Consider the following 21,753-nt stretch of genomic DNA (forward strand, 5'->3'; position numbering starts at 1 on the left):
CCATGACATCTGTTTACTGGTGAGTCATAGAGCCCCAGGTGTTCATGGGTTTATGTGACTGCAAAGGTAGCACCTGTCTATGACCACCATTGAGTTCATGGGTGCAAACAGTTGCATACCTTAAAAAATCAGTTAGACACATATTGCAATATGCATCTCAGTGAGAAGTGGGACTGAGCCCTGAATGAAGACAGGAATGAAGCTGTCTTTTGCTGTTAAATGAACATTTTTGTCCCTTGGTCATTTATTTAGATACTAATGGTCAAAACTCATTCTGAGAGGGAAAGACAGCCTCTGCTCTGAAGGTTGGAAGTATTTCTTATGAGAAAATATCTGCAGTATTGTGTACTAATGGCCCCTCAAAAAACCCAGTGCATAATTGTTCCTGTAAGCTGCAGTGTTTTGGATCATTAACATGCAATACCCTAGTATTTTCAGAAAGGTTCCTGGAGAAAAAATAAATTAATAATATTGTACCTTCAGCCAATGTTTACGCAGTGGAAACTTCACATACATTCACCACTAGAATTTAGACATTTACCATTACCAAACAATGGTAGCTGAGATACTGCAGCTATTTCTAATCTTAAATATATAGAAATACTGAGGTCTTCAATAGCACTATATAGAAGCTGTTAAATGCTGAAAATTTTCTGTAGTGACTATATTGTAACCTCTTAATACTGTCCAATGAAAACCATTAGTGGCTCTAAGAACTCCTTATGAAACTGGTGAGGTCAGGACTTCTTCATCTTTTTGGAGAGCTTTTAAGAAGTATCCTCAACTGACACCTCACTGTAAACCAGCCAACATTTTAGTTTTGTTGAAATTGCAAACCAAGCACAACTTTCAAGAGAGAACTTCCAGGCATGATGCAATAAAGGCACTATAGACATCTGTGGACCCTATATTCTCTTCAGTGGCTGCTATAGAGAGGTTGCTTTATTTTAAGAGAGAAGTTGCTATGTTTTAAGGTAATCTAGTTTAGTTTTTGGACAGTGAGGGATCTGGCTATATTTGATCATTATTCATTAAGTCTTGCTCTGACAATTATGTGAGATTTGGCCCCAGCCATCTTCCAGGGGTTTTATCTTCACAAGCTAGAACAACAAGTAAACAAGCCCAAGATTTGGTGGTGATGGGGGACTTCAACTATCCAGATATATGTTGGGAAAATAACACCGCAGGGCACAGACTATCTAATAAGTTCCTGGACTGCATTGCAGACAACTTTTTATTTCAGAAAGTTGAAAAAGCTACTAGGGGGGAAGCTGTTCTAGACTTGATTTTAACAAATAGGGAGGAACTTGTCGAGAATTTGAAAGTAGAAGGAAGCTTGGGTGAAAGTGATCATGAAATCATAGAATTTGCAATTCTAAGAAAGGGTAGAAGGGAGTACAGCAGAATAGAAACAATGGATTTCAGGAAGGTGGATTTTGGTAAGCTCAGAGAGCTGATAGGTAAGGTCCCATGGGAATTAAGACTGAGGGGAAAAACAACTGAGGAAAGTTGGCAGTTTTTCAAAGGGACACTATTAAGGGCCCAAAAGCAAGTTATTCCGATGGTTAGGAAAGATAGAAAATGTGGCAAAAGACCACCTTGGCTTAACCACGAGATCTTGCGTGACCTACAAAATAAAAAGGCGTCATATAAAAAATGGAAACTAGGTCAGATTACAAAGGATGAATATAGGCAAATAACACAGGAATGCAGAGGCAAGATTAGAAAAGCAAAGGCACAAAATGAACTCAAACTAGCTATGGGAATAAAGGGAAAAAAGAAGACTTTTTATCAATACATTAGAAGCAAGAGGAAGACCAAGGACAGGGTAGGCCCACTGCTCAACGAGGAGGGGGAAACAGTAACGGGAGACTTGGAAATGGCAGAGATGCTTAATGACTTCTTTGTTTCAGTCTTCACTGAGAAGTCTGAAGGAATGTCTAGTATAGTGAATGCTTACGGGAAGAGGGTAGGTTTAGAAGAGAAAATAAAAAAAGAGCAAGTAAAAAATCACTTAGAAAAGTTAGATGCCTGCAAGTCACCAGGGCCTGATGAAATGCATCCTAGAATACTCAAGGAGTTAATAGAAGAGGTATCTGAGCCTCTAGCTATTATCTTTGGGAAATCATGGGAGACGGGGGAGATTCCAGAAGACTGGAAGGGGGCAAATATAGTGCCCATCTATAAAAAGGGAAATAAAAACAACCCAGGAAACTACAGACCAGTTAGTTTAACTTCTGTGCTAGGGAAGATAATGGAGCAGGTAATCAAAGAAATCATTTGCAAACACTTGGAAGGTGGTAAGGTGATAGGGAATAGCCAGCATGGATTTGTAAAGAACAAATCGTGTCAAACTAATCTGATAGTGTTCTTTGATAGGATAACGAGCCTTGTGGATAAGGGAGAAGCGGTGGATGTGATATACCTAGACTTTAGTAAGGCATCTGATACAGTCTCGCATGGTATTCTTATAGATAAACTAGGAAAGTACAATTTAGATGGGGCTACTATAAGGTGGGTGCATAACTGGCTGGATAACCGTACTCAGAGAGTAGTTGTTAATAGCTCCCAATCCTGCTGGAAAGGTATAACAAGTGGGGTTCCGCAGGGGTCTGTTTTGGGACCGGTTCTGTTCAATATCTTCATCAACGATTTAGATGTTGGCATAGAAAGTACGCTTATTAAGTTTGCGGACGATACCAAACTGGGAGGGATTGCAACTGCTTTGGAGGACAGGGTCAAAATTCAAAATGATCTGGACAAATTGGAGAAATGGTCTGAGGTAAACAGGATGAAGTTCAATAAAGATAAATGCAAAGTGCTCCACCTAGGAAGGAACAATCAGTTTCACACATACAGAATGGGAAGAGACTGTCTAGGAAGGAGTATGGCAGAAAGAGATCTAGGGGTCATAGTAGACCACAAGCTTAATATGAGTCAACAGTGTGATACTGTTGCAAAAAAAGCAAACATGATTCTGGGATGCATTAACAGGTGTGTTGTAAACAAGACACGAGAAGTCATTCTTCCGCTTTACTCTGCGCAGGTTAGGCCTCAACTGGAGTATTGTGTCCAGTTCTGGGCACTGCATATCAAGAAAGATGTGGAGAAATTGGAGAGGGTCCAGAGAAGAGCGACAAGAATGATTAAAGGTCTTGAGAACGTGACCTATGAAGGAAGGCTGAAGGAATTGGGTTTGTTTAGTTTGGAAAAGAGAAGACTGAGAGGGGACATGATAGCAGTTTTCAGATATCTAAAAGGGTGTCATCAGGAGGAGGGAGAAAACTTGTTCACCTTAGCCTCCAATGACAGAACAAGAAGCAATGGGCTTAAACTGCAGCAAGGGAGATTTAGGTTGGACATTAGGAAAAAGTTCCTAACTGTCAGGGTAGTTAAACCTGGAATAGATTGCCTAGGGAAGTTGTGGAATCTCCATCTCTGGAGATATTTAAGAGTAGGTTAGATAAATGTCTATTAGGGATGGTCTAGACAGTATTTGGTCCTGCCATGAGGGCAGGGGACTGGACTCGATGACCTCTCGAGGTCCCTTCCAGTCCTAGAGTCTGAGTCTATGATATAGTAATCCTTTGGCTGTGGCACTCACTCCCTTTGGATATCCACCTCAGCCCAGCTATCTCAAAGATTTTAAATCATTTCTTTTTATGCAGGTACTGATTCTGCTCCTACTGAAGTCAATGTAAAAAAATACTCCCACCAGTTATACTCATAGTGAACTTATAGTTTTAAAAAAAAGCCTTTAGTCCCAAATACGGAGAAAAATCACAGAGTGAATGCACTACTCAGGTTCTACTGGGAGGCCTTAATTGGTGCATAGCCTGTGCACTCCCATCAGTAGAGGAGTGAGCTTCCCCCAAAGAAAACATAAATTCTAACACCACCATTGATGCATCATCATGATCTCAATGTGATCTCTAACATATGATTTTTATAACATTTGACCAAAAATTTGATAGCATTAAAACACTGTTAAATAGCATGCATCAGACTCTCATCTTGCTGCCAGCATACATCACAGATGGTCCAGTAGACCATGTATACATAATATAGCAGGAGTCCAATAAACTCTTTGGATGACTTTACTTTATGGTAAAGATTTTAAATTCCCATGAGGAACTGGAACACCATGTCAAAGAGACTAACATGTTTTGCATCCAAGCAAACTACAACTTCTAAAAGCCATGTTGAATAACTGCTTGAATCCTACTAAAATTTAACGTGCTCACACTTGCTAAAATATAGCTTAATTTTAACCAGATTTAGTTGTAGCACTGAAAGAAAATGATCTACATTAATACAGGTTTTACTCAAGGCACTTACAGGGAAGCACCTCCGAGACAGAATGGGACTCCCATAATATTTTATTTTTTTCCGCAAGATGGATCTTACAGCAGGCTAATCAGGCTTAACTACAGGTAACGGGTGCACAACAGGAAGCCATTATTGTACTTACCTTGGTTTAAGTGTCTGACACAGTCATTCAGCACTGCACTAAATTGTTTCTGAGCTTCTGGATCCTCGAAACAGTAGTAACTGTGTCTGAGGTAGGGCTGCCACAGGTAAACTGGAAACTCTTTTGGCAGGAGAACAAATGCCTGGGCATTTTCCTTCTCATTAGAAGCTAAATAAATAAATACATACATACATAAATAGAAATATCTGGTTTAAAACAAGTTTCTGGACTTTTCTGGCCAGTTTACCAAACATTTTTACCTTGTGATTAAAGCTATAGGAGAAATAAATCCAATAAAGGTTCTCAAACAACACTTCTTCTTTATCATGGAGGTCTGGCCTAGGAAAAGTACAGGTCTCAGGATGAAATGGTCCATCTTGATCCAAGCAAGTGGTCATTCAGATCATGTTGCAGCATTGCACGCTTGAGACCTGCAATCTCTGCAGATGGCACTTCCATGTTACAGTGGCACATGTTTGTATTCAAGTTAGATACAGCCCTCAGATGGGCAAAGTTTGGGCACCTTGGAGAACCATAATTTTTGATGGATTATAAAGGCTAGTCAGCAGGACTTTCATGGTAAAAAAATTAAGCATGGGGAATTTTCATTTCTTTCCCTACTGTGTCTTCTGTATAATGTATTGAGCAAATTATATTTAAGCAAAAAGGAAGAGTGTGCATTCCCTCACCCCCAGTTTTCCTTCCATGTAAGCCCAGATGTACTGTCTTCGGAAAGCTCTGTGCAATTCTGTGCTCTTGGACAGATCAAAGAAGGTCCAAAGTCCCTAAAAACATCAGTTTATGTTTCTATCTGGAACACACACAGATACTGTAGAAATCCATTTATAGTTAAGTAGAATAAAAGTCATTGTATCTATGCTTTGCAGTGTGCAATGGGCAATTCCATTTATGGTCTCTTTAGAGACTTTGCTTGGAGTAAAGATGTTAAACTCACAAAGCCAGATCTTTGGCTGGCACATAGGGGACAGAGCTGCCACAAAAAGGCAGCTAGGAAGTCGTTGTATAGGAGAGTCCCTAGATGGCCTAAAGCTGATGTATGATTACTATTATTATTTATTTGTATTAGCAGGTGTTCCAGGACCATGACAGGGCATGACTGAAGCATGCTGCCCCTGGCAATCCTCGGCCAACAATCAAGGCCGCCCAGAGGATTCAAGGGGGCCTGGGGTCTTTGACGGCGGATCCCGGGGCGGAAGGACCCCCCGCCGCCAATTTGCCACCAAAGACCTGGAGCGGAAGAAGCTCCGGGAATCCGGGCCCCGTGAGAGTTTTCTGGGGCCCCCAGAGGAAGTGAAGGACCCCGCTCCAGGGGCTCTGAAAAACTCTCGTGCCCCACTTGCCCCCGCCCCTGGGCGGCCCTGCCAACAATCACAAGTTAGAGCAGCACTGAAAAGACTTACAGGTCAGAAAGGCAATGGAAAGACACCTGTGTCCCTTATTCCCCTCCTTAGCTATTCCAAATCCACATCTGGCCCTAGATTTAGAGCTTTCTTCCTCTTCATGGGAGGAAAAATCATTGTGGTGTATAAGCAATACAAAGTAATGTGGAGCTATTATCTACAACTAACAACTTCCCTTCTATTTGTGTGTGGGACACCCAATTATGTGCCTTTAAAGGGAGACAACTGACATCCAATGATGGGATAAGTAAAATATGAGAGTGGTGTTTTCTAGTCTGCTTGTGGTTTTGCTTTGTGCAGTTCGCAAAACTATTTTGTAGTGACAGCATGACAAGAAGTATCCAGTACTTATTCATTAATTAATAGCATGTAGTATGTGGTCTTCTGGAATTATATTTCGATAATGGAAAACATGGAGCATTCATCTTCTGTTACACTGCTTAAAACATAGCCTCAAGGTCTTAAAAAAGACTGTAGATAAAGAGGTTGAGATTGGGCATTTCAGTTTTTGACAGCGCTTACCAACTGGGTCTGGAAAATGCTTATCAGACAGCAAATTGTAATCTTCTTCTGAGGTCAGTACTTTGCCTCCTGCAGGAAGAATACGATATTTAGGGCTGACCCCCTTCTGGTAGGCCTGGGGGAGGAGGGACATGAGAGAGAGAGAATCAAAATAAAGATTTTAAAAATAGTAGTCTCAGCCTATAACATCCCCAATCCATTTACATGAAACCAGTACATAGATCCTCCCTAAAGACAGCAGTTTTGGTGGGCTAAATTCAGATCTATTTCCTGAAAGCATCAAATCTGAATAATGTTTTAAGTGTAAAAAGGTCAGCAAAATGTGTATAAAAATGGCCCTCTGGTACTGCTTATCTGGTATTGTGCAACTTTCAAGTTATATCTACTTAGTTTGATAGCTAAAACTAGTTTGGACATTGACACTATTGCAGGGCCAACATTCCGGCTAAATAGAAAGCTGCAGGGTGGTGTATGGGAATCAACAGATAAATTGCTAGTTAAATTCCAGTTCCAGAAACACTGGTTAGGTGCTACAGTGATAAACCCCTTAGAAATGTTGATAGATGGATATATATGGGGAAGACAGAAGTGTTGTGAAGATTAATTGTAAATACTTGCAAAACGTTTGATAGATGAAAAGTGCTTAATGGATGTTGCACCTGCTCATCTGAGGACAGAATTTGATCCATTCATAATAAAACAGCATCTGCATTAGCCTAGAATCCACTCCTATTCAGATTATCGACAAGTTTGGGAATATTGAGTTCAGTAATTTTTTTTAAATCTAACAGAAAGAATAAGGTACAACAGACCCATTCATATGTTACCAACTCCACACGGAAGCAGTAACATGCGAGAGCGAAGCTTAGAGTGACTAGATAGCAAGTATGAAAAACTGGGACAGAGGATGGAGGGGTAACACTATATAAGACAAAGCCCGAATATCAGGATAGTCCCTATAAAACTGAGACATCTGGTCACCCTACAGCAGATTTACCTCTTTGCTCTCAAAGCTCTGCACTGCATAGTCGTTTCTGATCACAATATATCTCTCCTTCCATTTCTTTAGATCTTCAGCAAAATGCAACAACTCTGCTTCAAACAAGATCATCCCAGATTCCACAGGGGGCTAAAAAGAAAGTGACCAGATTTGAAAGCATTTTGCACAAATACCAGCTATTTTGAAGGTTTTCCTTCTACATTTTCCAGAGGGCATATTAGTAAGGACCATTTGGGGGTTCTTTGGGCCTTCTCTTGAAATTCAGAGTAAGGATCATCTGTCTGAATCAAGTAGATGCAACCCAGGTGATTGAATTCATATGGCTTCAGAGGATTCGGCGCTAGCGGGTCTAATTCTCTCCAAACTTATTTCTAGATTTCTGTGGCAGAGGAGTTCTTATTAACCTTTCAGTTTTCATAGTGGTAATGTTAACAAGTTCATTAATTATCTTTTGTTTTAGATGTCAGTTCTACAGCAGAGCTGGCCCATTGTTCCCAGGTGCTTCTCCATTACGTGTTAAAAGACCATTTTATTTTGGAGACTAACTTTATGATTGAAATAATCAATTCTATCGGCATAAAATATTTCACGTTTCTTTCAATTATACTTTTTTTGGCTTTGCTGTCCCTATTACATATATATCTTTTCAAAGAGCAATGCTTGTGTTTGAGTGCTGGCTCTTTGTCTAGCCAACCCACATAAACAGTATAAACTATGAGGTTTCATACCTCTCAAGGCGAGGACTTGTGATTTCAGGCCAATCCTAGTGAAATGCTTAGGCTAGCACCTTTCTCTCAATTATGGTCAACTGCTCTGAATTTCCTTCCCTTATCAAAACCGTACATGCATGCTTCTTTAGATTATTCCATGAATTAGTTTGACAAGTGCTGGCCTTTCCTATGGAATTATGCAGGCATGGTTTACAGATTTGGCTAACTCGCCCACAGAAACTTCCGCCATAATTAAGGCTCAGATTTAGTCATGAGCAGGTCACAGGCAATAAACAAAAATTCACAGACCTGTGACCTGACTATGACTTGTACTATACCCCTGACTAAACTTTTGGTGTTCTGGGGAACTCCGGGGGCACAGTTGCAGCTCAGGAGGGGGGAATCTGGGGCACCCACTGTTGCTGGGAGGGGCCTCTGGGATGCCTGTTGGTGCTGGGCGGGGGCCTCCGGGGCACCCGCTGGTGCTGGAGGGAGAGACTCTGGAGCACCTGCTGGTGCTGAGGGGGGCTGGGGTGTCTCCGGGAAGCCTGTTGGTGCTAGGGGGAGGGGCCTCCAGAGCACCCACTGGTGTTGGGGGGAAGGGCTCCATGGCACCCGCTGGTGCTGGGGGGAGGAGCTCCATGGCACCCACTGGTGTTGGGGGGGGCAGCATGGGACCTCCATGCTGGCAGGGGACGGCCCCATCGGCCCAGGACTGCCACCAACACTGATGGCAGGGGGCAGCCTGGGACCACCATTGTTATGGGGGGTGGGGAGGAGTGTGACTGGCCTTGGGGTCAGTCACACCTGCCAGCTGCAGAAGTCATGGAGATCACAGAAAAGTCAGGGAATCCGTGACTTCCGTGACAGACTCGCAGCCTTAACCATTGCATATCAACTTTATCCTGAGATACCTACAAAACTTTGCAAGTGATCAGAGCCTCACTATTCCTCCCCTCCACACCAAATTTGATCCCTGTTGAAACGTATGTTTCATATCGGTATTTTTCTTATTCCAAAATATTCTCTTCCCTAAAAGGGTAATACAAGTTACTTCATGTCTAAACCACAAAACAGAGCCAAATTTTCAAAAGGCCTCAAACACAGCAATTGAAGTTGTATTTATATACATCTTTAACATTTTTACCATGTGCAAAAAGAAAACAGTTCTGGGATGCTAACTGCAACTGCACTTGCAAGTTTGTTACAGATCTATCCAATCATGCACACACCATAGCTTCAAACGTACATGGGTTTAACTGTAAAAGAGATGCACTCAAGATGTTTTGTGTCCAAATTTACAGGCCATTAAAAAAATAGCCAAAAATATAAGTAAGGAAAATGGAAATACATTATTTATTTCTTATATATATGTCACAGTTAAGATACTTTGGCACTGATTTTCAGAGGTCCTGAGTATCTGCTGTTCTCACTGACTTTAACTGAAGTTGTGGGTGTTCGGTACTTCTGAAATTCTGCCTCTTTTGGTTACAGATGTAATCTTGAGTTTCAGAGTGCATTTTGTGTATATTTAAGATAGTTATGCTAATAAGGTATGGCTGTTTCTGTGCTAGCAGGGCAGAGCTATCAGGCAACATCTAGGATTCCTCCAAGATTTCCTGTTACCTTCGTTTTCAGGAATTGAGACTGGAAGTTTCGATGCTGTTCCAGTTCATTTTGGATGTGCTCACAAAAAGCAACAGCATACTGGCGTTGGTAGTGTGGGCTGAAGTTTTTGATTACAGCCTCGGTTTTCCCTGAAACAGAACATATGAGAATAATTACATTTAATTTATATTCATTTTAGGAATAGCAGTACAAACCATATCAACATACTGTCTAACAGAAGCCAATGCTCATTGCTTCAGAGCAAGCCAGAAACCCATAAATGTACTCAACTGTGTGATACTGTAAACACAATGGAAGTTTCTTCTTGATTCCAGCTGGTGAGCCATTTGTGCCCCAAATTGTTATTTTACACAATCTACTGCAAATGCTGTTCTTATTCATACACTATAACTACCTAATCTTTTTCTTAAAACTTACTAATATGTATTTCCCTATAACATAAGATGCTATCTTACCATTCTCATGACATAGTGTCTCAGAACAGCCGATGTACCGTAGCAGGAAGATAAGGGTTTCAAGCCAAAAAAGAGATATATACAAGATACTGGGGGATGTTCATGCAAATTAGCCAGCTTTGTCACATGTCACAGATTTTATTGCTGGCTCAGAAACCTTTCTCCAATCCCTTTAAAAAGGACACTTTCTAGGTTTGGCCATTGTCTGTGTCTCATAAACACAACACAGAGATACTCTGTGAGGAAACTTTTTTTTTTTTAACAGATTTAAGTTACTTTTGGACTCCAGATATCATCCGCACCAATACTGCTACGTTGTACTTCTATAATCTCCTATATGAGAATCTCAAAGCTCTTTACAAATAATAAATGAAAATTCAACATTCCTGTGAGGGAAGGAAATAAGATTATCCTATTTTATAGACAAGGAAACTAAAACAGAAGTTAAATGATTTGCCCAAGATGACTCAGTGGGCAGTTGCAGAACTGGGAACATAACCTAGCACTCCTGTCTCTCAGTCTGCATGCTAGACAACAATGCCTCTTCAGAGATACTACGGAGGCTCAGTTACAAAGATATTTATTTGAGCTGGATGGAGAAAGGCAACTAACTCCCTTTAGTGAAGGATTTTGATATTTTGAAATTTTGGTTTAGCTCCAATTTGAAACAAAATCCAATAATTTCAAGATTCTCCATGAAAGGAAATAGAGCCGTGGTTCTAGGATAATTCACATGGCAGACTGCCCCAGAACTATAGACTCTAGGAGCCCTGGGGTCCCTGACTCCAAAAGCAGTCCAACAGGTGGATTGGCTGGCAGAGTTCCCACTCAGAACTTTTTCAAAATCAAACCATCTCCGCAAAAAGGTTTCAATGTTGACAAATTGGCAAATTCTGACATAAAAAAATGTTAATAGGAATTTTTCCTACCAGCTTTGCATTTTATAGAACAGGCCACAAGTCTATAGCAGATTGGATGTACTCTAAAAGTTTTGACATATATGTTGTTACTGGAAATGTATAACCATACAAAACTTCATCCACCATCCTCTATTTTAGTCTCACTGTAGTTGGGAACAACGTTTTAAAAAATGAATGCACTCCTCAGAATTTTTTCATTTAATTTTGATGTTTAAAATAATTCAAGAGTTTTTTAAAATATAAATTGGATGAAAAAAATCTCCGTATTTTTCAGAGACGGAGTTAGGGACATTATGATGTTTAGAAGTGTGAGATTTAATATTTTAGCACTTGTGAGTACTTTATTTCCTTCTGCAAATGGGTCTCAGAACTCCCTATGGCTGACACTGCTGTAGGACAGAATAGCTTTTCTGCTGGGGGCTCAGGGCAAACTGCTGCTGCAAAGTGGGTGGAACTTGCAAAGTGTTCAACACGACAGTCTGGTCTGCTTCCATTGAAGTCAATGGTAGTTCCACAGCAATGAAAGTGTAATTAAACTAGGACATAGCACTTTTGAAAATCTCATCCACAAAGATGTTTTGTTATTATAACATGATGCTTGGTATCAAGAGCTGACTTGAATTTAGCAGCCATTATCCAGTGAGCCCACCTTGACTTCCTTTCTAATCCTTCATGTATTTGTGGGCCAGCAGCTCTCTAGACTCAGAAGCCCATCTGAAAGGCTTTCCAGAGTAAATGGAAAAATTCTGTCCTATATGCCTAGATCCAGTTAATTTCTCGATTCTTGCATAGAACCTAAGGTAGTTCTTTCTCTCTCAGAGCATGTACAGACATAAAAAAACCCAAACACTCCTGCTTTGGCAATTTTATTTTCAGCTAGTTGCAAGTCACATAAAACTTTCTGCTAAGGCGGTTGGGGGGGGTAGTTCATAGTCATAGTCATAGACTGCTTCATAGTCTTTTTCCTGAAACTGTACCGTCTTAGCCTGGTTACACGGGCATGAAAGGAGAGCCCTGACTCACCTAGACTGGAGGCCTAATAAACAAATAGGGGAATAAGCCCTGCTTGTTAAAAACTTATTTTTTTCCTTCTCTGAGACTCCAAACTTCCAATGTCAAGTTGCTCTGTCACAGAGGGTCTAAGATACTGGACCTTAAATCTACCAGTCTGCATCTTGGACTAGTAATTTTTTCAGGGGGACAGAAGAAAGTAAGCAGGGGTGCTGAAACAATTTGTATAGTGGGGGTGCTGAGAGCTATTGAATCAAACTGTAAACCCTGTATATGATGGAAACCACTTCAAGCTAGGGGGTGAAGCAGCACTCCCAGCACCCCTAGTTCCAGCACTTATGAAAGTAAGGGAATAAGTTCTACCTCTGGGGAGAAAATAGTAAATCTCCCTCCAACAGGCTGTGTTTGGGAGATCTTTTCAACAGTGACTGAAGTGGTTCAGAGGTTTGGTGTATACAAAGCAGAGATGAATTAGTAGGCCAGATGCATGTGAGGCAGCCAAAGATCTAGGATTAATCCAATTTATCATATAAAGATTATGTCATATATTTCTTCTATATCTGCGATATGTATGAGGCATGATATAATCAATTGCAACATTAACCAATGAGAAATTACCATATTTCCACTTCTGCACCACTTGTCATATGTTGTCATTATGCTAGAATATTCTCCTCATAATAATAAAAGAGAAGAGAATATTCAAGTGTCATTCAGAATCTCAGACTAAATTAGAACTTGATCCTGCACCACTCAAATGAATGGGAGTCTTGACACCAGCTTCAGTGGGAGTAGGACTAGATGTACTGTTCATGTTAACTTTTTTAGTTTGTTCACAACAAGACTGTGTTATCTGAAAATATAAATGATTGAAGTACAAGTAAAGGGTAACCCTTCCTATGAAATGATACTGTGGTATAAATACAGATCAAGCCACTTTGTTTTCTCAGCATTATCAGAATACTTAAGGAACAAGTTCCCCAAGTTCTTTCTCAAATTTAGGCCTTGGCTACATTTGAGAGTTACAGCGCAATAAAGCCACCCACAGCACTGTAACTCACTCCCCATCCACATTGGCAAGGCACATACAGCGCTGTATCTCCGTGGCTACAGCACTGCAGGTACTCCACCTCCCCGAGAGGATTAACAGTTGCTGTGGAGTGGCTGAGATGCTGGTGCTCCAGTGTAAATGGGGAGTAACATTATTACGCAGTGATTGACCTCCGGAAACGCCTCATAATCCTTTTAAGTGAAGGTTCCTCTCCTTGTTTTGTTGTGATGCCTCTCTTTGTTTTGTTCTGAACTCCGGGTTTGGGAGCTGCTTATCAAAAAAACAAACACAGCTACTGTTTGCTGTGAATGAGCAGAGGCAGGCAGGGGGGTTCCCTTTGGAAAGCGCACAGCTAATGTTTGCTTGAAGAGAGAGGTGGCGCAGGGGGAGGGGGAAGGGTCCATTTTGGGGAGGGGCTGCTTATCTGGTCTGTGAGAAAAAACAAACAGCTGCTGTTTGCTTTCAGTGACTGAGAGAGGGGTGGAGGAGGTTCAGAACTTGCAAGGCAGGGTGCTGACACAGTGTCCGCACTCCAAAAATCCACTCTCTCTCCCCCCACGCTCCCTGTCACACTCCACCCCACCCACCCCCTTTTGAAAAGCACGTTGAAGCCACTTGAACGCTGGGATAGCTGCCCATAATGCACCACTCCCAATGCCACTGCAAATGCTACAAATGTGGCTGTGACAGTGCGCTGGCAGCTGTCAGTGTGGACAGACTGCAGCGCTTTCCCATCTCAGCTGTACGAAGACAGGTTTAACTCACAGCGCTGTACAGCTGCAAGTGTAGCCATACCCTTAGTGCTTCTTTCTCTTTTGGAGTTGTTTATATCAAGCAGAAAAAAGTTTCCCACTTGGTTTGTTTGGCTACACTGCAACACCAGCCTTTACAAATGAAATGTGCTTTGAAAACCTAACTTTTCCAGAATAATGTTTATCCTAACAGAATGCGATATAGAAGACTAATCAATGGAAGATTAATCAAAGCTGAATTTACAAACAAGAACAAATGTCAGCCATGGAGGTTGAGGGATTTTCTACACAATTTGGATGACAATATTCTGCACAGATGGATGTTTTTCCTTCATTGAAGATTTACATCATGGAGAATAAACTCTGCTAAGGTTGCACAAGTCTTCAGGATTCACTTCACAAAAGAGAGCCTGCATTTGCTCTTTTGTGTTGCAAAGCCTTAAAGGCAAACAACAATATATCTTTAAGAACAAGAACAAATGCCACTGTATTAGAAACATATATTGGTGATTCCTTTGAGGCAGGGACGGATCTAGAATTCTCAGCTAATGAAAGGTGGTTTCTTTTCTTTCTTAAATATGCTCTTTTAATTTCCTTACATCTGCAGTTTGTTATTCTCAGTGGAGCAGATGATGGGTTCTTGGAATTTTTTTTAATCCAAACCCTTCTTTTTCTTTCCATCCATCATCAGCTAATTGGTTTGGATTTCAGAATCCAACAAGAGAATAAGCACCATCAAAATCCAGGAAGTTGGAATGGAAGCTGAAGAGTTCTCCTTTGTGTTATCAGAATTCCTCCTCAAACTCAAGACACCCCATTCTGTCCATGGTGCTTTAACAAAACCGTGACACTTTGAGAACTCACTCTACAAATTTATTAATTTATTAGCTGAACACATTTTAACAAAGCACCCTACCTCATCTTGTAAACTTTTTCTTCCTTTGGGGTTATGTTTTGGATATTTGCTAAAATGAGTGTCTGGTGTATATTAAGTGTTAATCGTGTGCTGGACACTCTTATGAAAATTGTGTGTAATTTGAACCAGGGTATATAGCATGTCCTTAGGTGCTCAAATAGTTGAAACTCATTCCCCAAGATAAATTAAATGTACTTGCTTTTATTAAGATAAACAGGTTATACAGCACTTTAAATAGAGCACAGCTTTTTCTCTGAAATTCATTGCTTCCTTATTAATCTCTCCTGGGCTACCCTGGAGGCTTTCACGCCATTGTCTCCCCTCTAATTTGCATATCCTAAAAAATCATAAGTTGCCATAGTTAGGGCTAAATTCTGTCTCATGCTGAGTAAAAATGTGTTAGGAGTGCTAAGAGATGCAGGTAAACTTTTCCCCACAGCCACAGTTGCACTTCTGTAGGAACAGGCAGATTTTACTCTGCAGTGCTATACCAAGGCTTGGCATGCCTAGCAGCACTCCTTAGAGGTGCTGTAAGGTGGCTTGGAGGCTAAGGACACCTGCAAACAGGAACTTGGTAACACATATTGCTCCTTTCAGCACCAGCTGCAGCAGCCCCCACTGCTCTCCCATCCAGGCAGTTCTGCCTGCATTTGCCTTGCACAGAAAGAAAAAAATTCAGAGAGTCACTACACAAATACACACACGTTTTGTAAGTAGAGCCAGAACTTGGTCTTCAGGATTTAAAGATGCTACTAAGTTTCTTCCTCTTCACTGGAGAAATCTCCAGTGTCATTAGCTTTCTTTACACACTACAGCTTTTCGGCTGGATATTCTAAAGCACCTCCCATTGAGGTCAGCTCCTAAATCACTTAGGCACTTTTGAAAATCCCTTCTTTCATTCCTCGTATGGTTCTCAGGGTATGTCTACACTATGGGATTATACCGATTTTACAGAAACCGTTTTTTAAAACAGATTGTATAAAGTCGAGTGCATGCGGCCACACTAAGCACATTAATTCAGCGATGTGCATCAATGTACCGAGGCTGGTGTCGATTTCCGGAGCGTCGCACTGTGGGTAGCTATCCCATAGCTATCCCATAGTTCCCGCAGTCTCCCCCGCCCCTTGGAATTCTGGGTTGAGATCCCAGTGCCTGATGGGGCAAAAAACATTGTCGCGGGTAGTTCTGGGTACAGCCTCACCCCTCCCTCCGTGAAAGCAGCAGACAACCGTTTCGCACCTTTTTTCCTGGGTGAACTGTACAAACGTCACAGCACAGCTAGCATGGACCCTGCTCAGATCAAGACAGCAATCATGGATGTTGTAAACACCTCGCGCATTCTCGTGCAGTCTATGCTGAACGAGGACCTGCAAAACCAGGCGAGGAGGAGGTGGCTACGGCAGCGCAGCGACAAGAGTGATGAGGACATGGACACAGAATTCTCTCAAACTGCGGGCCCCTGTGCTTTGCAGATCCTGCTGGTAATGGGGCAGGTCCTAGCCATTGAACGCTGATTTTGGGCCCGGGAAACAAGCACAGACTGGTGGGACCACATAGTTTTGCAGGTTTGGGACGATTCTCAGTGGCTGCGAAACTTTCACATGTGTAAGGGCACTTTCATGGAACTTTGTTACTTGCTTTCCCCTGCCCTGAAATGCCAGAATACCAAGATGAGAGCAGCCCTCACAGTTGAGAAGCAAGTGGCAATAGCCCTCTGGAAGCTTGCAACGCCAGACAGCTACCAGTCAGTCGGGAATCAATTTGGAGTGGGAAAATCTACTATGGGGGCTGCTGTGATGCAAGTAGTCAAAGCAATCATTAAGCTAGTGCTACGAAAAGTTGTGACTCTGGGAAATGTGCAGGTCATAGTGGATGGCTTTGCTGCAATGGGATTCCCTAACTGTGGTGGGGCGATAGATGGAACTCATATCCCTATCTTGACACTGGAGCATCAGGGCACCCAGTATGTAAACCGCAAGGGGTACTTTTCAATGGTGCTGCAAGCACTGGTGGATCACAAGGGACGTTTCACCGACATCCACGTGGGATGGCCAGGAAGGGTTCATGACGCTCAGGTCTTCAGGAACACTACTCTGTTTAAACGGCTGCAGCAAGGGAATTACTTCCCAGACCAGAAAACAACAGTTGGGGATGTTGAAATGCCTGTAGTTATCCTGGGGAACCCAGCCTACCCCTTGATGCCATGGCTCATGAAGCCATACACAGGCAGCCTGGACAGTAGTCAGGAGTTATTCAGCTACAGGCTGAGCAAGTGCAGAATGGTCGTAGAATGTGCATTTGGCCATTTAAAGGCACGCTGGTGCACATTACTGACTCGATCAGACCTCAGCCAAACCAATGTCCCCATTGTTATTGCTGCTTGCTGTGTGCTCCACAATCTCTGTGAGAGTAAGGGGGAGACCTTTATGGCGGGGTGGAAGGCTGAGGCAAATCACCTGGCCGCTGAATATGCGCAGCCAGACACCAGGGCGATTAGAAGAGCACACCAGGAAGCGGTGCGCATCAGAGAAGCTTTGAAAACGAGTTTCATCACGGGCCAGGGTACGGTCTGACTGCTGTGTTTGTTTCCCCTTGATTAACCCCAACCCTGACTTATTCCCTGTAAACAACCCACCCTCCCCCTTCGATTACAGCTTGCTTAAGGAAATAAAGTCACTATCATTTAAAAATCATGTATTCTTTATTAATTCATTATAAAAAGAGGGAGAGAATTGACAAGGTAGCCCAGGTGTGGTTTGGGAGGAGGATAGGAGGGAAGGAAAAGGCCACTAAAAAAATTTCAAAGTAATGACAGCCTTTTGGTTGGGCTGTCCACGGGGGTGGAGTGGGCGGGTGCACGGAGCCTCCCCCCACGCGTTCTTACACTTCTGGGTGAGGAGGATGTGGAACATGGTGAGGGTGGTTATACAGGGGCTGCAGCGGCACTTTGTGATCCTGCTGCTGTTCCTGAAGCTCCACCAGACACCGGAGCATGTCAGTTTGATCACGCAGCAGCCCCAGAGTTGCATCCAGCCACCGCTGATCTTCCTGCCGCCACCTCTCATCTCGAGTGTCCCTCCTGTTCTCACGGTTACTGGCATCTTTCCTGTAATATGATACCACGTCCTTCCACTCATTCAGATGAGCTCTTTCATTGCAGGTCACTTCCATGATTTCCGAGAACATTTCGTCTTGCGTCTTTTTTTTCCACCGCCTTATCTGAGATAGCCTTCGGGATGGAGTAGGGAGGCTTGAAAAATTTGCAGCTGCATGAGGGAGGGAAAAAAGAGAGAGAAGTATTTTAAAAGATACATTTTATAGAACAATGCTTATACTCTTTCACGGTGAACAACACTATTCACCTTACATAGTATACGTGATTTGACTACAAGTTCGCATTTTGCATCTTAATATTGAGTGCCTGCGGCTCTGGTGTTACAGATCTCACAGACGCAGGTCCGGGCGGCAGAATTTGGCTTGCATGCAGCCATGGTAAGCCATTGTCTTTCAGCTTCTGCAGACTTCTTATATCCAGCGCCCTCCTTTACCAAATAGCAAGCAAAGCCCGTTCAGTGCTGCTTCTTTCCTGTTAACATGCAGCAGCAGAAACCACTCCTCCATCCAATTCTCTGGGATGATCGCTTTACCCCTCCTCCCACCGTGTTGCTGGTATCATGGAAGATCACTGCTAAACACCCCCCTCCCCTTCCCCACCGCGTGGCTGGTAGCAGGGAAGATCCCTGCTAGCCAAACGTGAAAAAGCTCAGCGCCAATCACCTGCCCCCCTTCCCCCTGCTTGGCTACCTGCAAGGAAGGATGTCTTTTAAGCAACAGGCAAACAGCCCAGTAGGAATGGCCATCTCTGTCCCCTTAATTAAATTCCGGAATTTCAACCAGGTTACCATGAATGATATCACTCTCCTGAGGATAACAGAGAGAGATAAAGAACGGATGTTGCTTCAATGCCAGCAAACACCGGGACCATATGCAGCTAGGCTTTGTCATGCAATGATACCAGATTACTTGCTACATGCATGGCGTGGTCAAGTGTCCTACCATGGAGGACGGAATAAGGCTGCCCTGCCCAGAAACCTTCTGCAAAGGCTTTTGGAGTACCTCCAGGAGAGCTTCATGGAGAAGTCCCTGGAGGATTTCCGCTCCATCCCCAGACATGTTAACAGACTTTTCCAGTAACTGTACTGGCTGCGAATGCATCCCAAGTCCTCAGGGCAAATTAATCATTAAAAAACACTTCCTTTTAAACCGTGTTTTATATTTACAAAGGTACACTCACCAGAGGTCCTTCCATGGCTTCATTGTCTGGGCTAGTGGCTTGGGAGGGCTGGGAGGATAATTCCGTCAGGGTGAGAAAAAGCTCCTGGCTATTGGGGAGAATGGAGTGCTGTGTGCTCTCTGCAAGCTCGTCCTCCTCTTCCTCCTCCTCATCTTCTTCATCCGCAGAATCCTCAGCCATGGCTGAGATTACCACCCCCACCTCAGAATCCACGGACAGGGGTGGGGTACCAGTGGCGGACCCCCCGAGAATTGCATGCAGCTCAGCATAGAAGCGGCATGTTTTCTGGTAAGCTTGTCTGAGCTCCTTAACTTTCACACGGCACTGTACTGAGTCCCTGGTGTGGCCTCTCTGCATCATGGCCTTGGGAATTTTTTCAAATGTTTTTTCATTTCGTCTTTTGGAACAGAGTTCTGTTAGCAAGGAATCCTCTCCCCATACAGCGATCAGATCCAGTACCTCCCATGCGGTCCATGCCGGAGCTCTTTTTTGATTCTCAAGAGACTGCATTGTTACCTGTGCTGATGAGCTCTGCGTGGTCACCTGTGCTGGTGAGCTCTCCACGCTGGCCAAACAGGAAATGAAATTCAAAGTTCGCGGGGCTTTTCCTGTCTACCTGGCCAGTGCATCCAAGTTCAGATGGCTTTCCAGAGCAGTCACAATGGTGCACTGTGGGATACCGCCCGGAGGTCAATACCGTCGAATTGCGGCCAAACTAACCCTAATCCGACATGGTAATACCAATTTCAGCGCTACTCCCCTCGTCGGGGAGGAGTACAGAAATTGGTTTTAAGAGCAATTTATATCGATATAAAGGGCTTCGTTGTGTGGACGGGTGCAGGGTTAAATCAGTTTAACTCTGCTAAATTCGGTATAAACGCATAGTGTAGACCAGGCCTCAGTCTGCAAAAAACTGAGAAAAATGTTTACTTTAACAACGCAAATCCCAGACAAAAATACATGTCTGAAACAATGAGCACTGCATACTCTGAGTGCCACTAAAGTTATCACTGTAAAAAGTTGAGAAAGAAGCAGTATCCCATGATGAAAGTGTCAAAACCAATAAAAGAAAATTAAGAGAAGATAACTAAGGTGACAAAATAGGAATAGGAACAGTTAAAGTTAAAAACTGTGTAGTATTTGCCTGCCATCAATACAGCTAGCATTGGGAATACATTTTTTAAACAATATCTAAGCTCTGAAACCACCACAGCACCCTAATGTGATACAGATGAGGTCAAATGATGAGCTTTAATGTTACCTATATCCATGGATTTATACCCTCCTTCTCTAATTTCAGAGCTTGTATTAGGGGTCAAATTCTCCCTATGCCCCTGGCGAATTTAGTTCTAGGTTCAGATAAACATCCAAAAGATTGGATGCTTGCCTGAATCTCATCAGTCTTCAAAACTGGAAAAGAAATCTCATTAAAATAGGCTATGCTGCAATATTTTGGGTAATACTTGTCTCTTCCAGTTAAGCTAGAAATATTGCAAGAACCTGTTATTTCAACCTTTCCATTTCTGTCTATAACTTGGAAGTCCATGAAAAGAACAAATATTAGCCAAACTTTGTTGAAGGTCAGAAAAACTTTGGTTTGGGCTTGAACTTTCGATGGCTCTTATTTAAATCCAAAACTTTTAGCCCATTCTTTACACCTGCACCAACCCGTTTAGTATTTTAATAGCACTTGTTTCTCCCAGCTTAAAAGACTCCATTTACTTATACCAATTGTTTCCCGCTTCTTCACAATATTAATCTCCCCCAGGTGTGGTGCAATGGCTTTCACCAGGCAGTTCTGGATGGCGTTGTGGCACAGCTTTCAGGCTCTGGAGTGGGGTTTGCAGCTGCACAGGACTGCAGGGTCTTGTTGGAGTGGGTCAGGGTCTCAGAGTAGCCGTATTTCCTGCAACGCTTGTCTTAGTTCCTATGGCGGATGGCTCCATTGAGCGGGCACGGTGGATGAACCGCCAGTCAGGAAAATGGGTGAAGCTGCCCCTGGTGAGGAAGTGGTTGCTGGCATTCCACTTGCTGGTAAACTCGAAGTCTTTACCCTGGTCCGGTTTACAGTTCAGGGTTTCCATGTACAGCGAAGTGGACGGTGGCCTTCAGGGTCTTCTCCAGCAAGCCTCTGGTGCTCAGGGTGACGATGGTGTTGTCATCTGACCTGATCTGCAGCACCAGGACTCCCAGCTCCTGGCACTCCTCGCACCAATCCCAGCGGTAGCCAATGCGCTTCCCCAGGGGACGTGTGGTGTTGCGAGTGACGGAGCACAGCAAAGCGATGTTGCACTCATCCCATACGAATTCCCCATCCAGGGGAGTCGCTCAGGAAGGTAGAGATGTCTTGGTTGGAGGTGGCTCTACCGATCTGCTTCTCTTTCACGTCACACAGAGCGTTCGCCGTGATGTTCCTTACTGTGGCGTCAGGACATGTCAGCAGGCGGAAGGCATGGGTGATCACCACAACGTCGCACAGGTCACCCATGTGGGGGACGTTGGCACCTCCGTGCCTGCGGGCAATGTAGACCAGCTTGTTGCTGGCTCTCTGGGGAAGGAACAGCCACTTCTTCACCAGCTGCCGGATGATCTTGTCTGCCT

At 43.1% G+C, this 21,753-nt stretch overlaps 1 protein-coding gene across 1 annotated transcript in view; it reads right to left on the reverse strand.

Moving 5' to 3' along the window:
- NIBAN1 (niban apoptosis regulator 1) overlaps positions 1-21,753 on the reverse strand; it is a 118,596-nt gene that overhangs the window by 52,503 nt on the left and 44,340 nt on the right. The window contains exons 2-5 of the mRNA XM_050961387.1: positions 9,751-9,881; positions 7,412-7,543; positions 6,415-6,529; positions 4,472-4,639 (exon numbers count right to left, since the gene is read on the reverse strand). Coding sequence (XP_050817344.1) covers positions 4,472-4,639; positions 6,415-6,529; positions 7,412-7,543; positions 9,751-9,881 — 546 coding nt within the window. The remainder of the gene's footprint in view (positions 1-4,471; positions 4,640-6,414; positions 6,530-7,411; positions 7,544-9,750; positions 9,882-21,753) is intronic.

Source organism: Gopherus flavomarginatus, chromosome 7, assembly GCF_025201925.1.
Source record: "Gopherus flavomarginatus isolate rGopFla2 chromosome 7, rGopFla2.mat.asm, whole genome shotgun sequence".
Classification (NCBI taxonomy): Eukaryota; Metazoa; Chordata; order Testudines; family Testudinidae; genus Gopherus; species Gopherus flavomarginatus.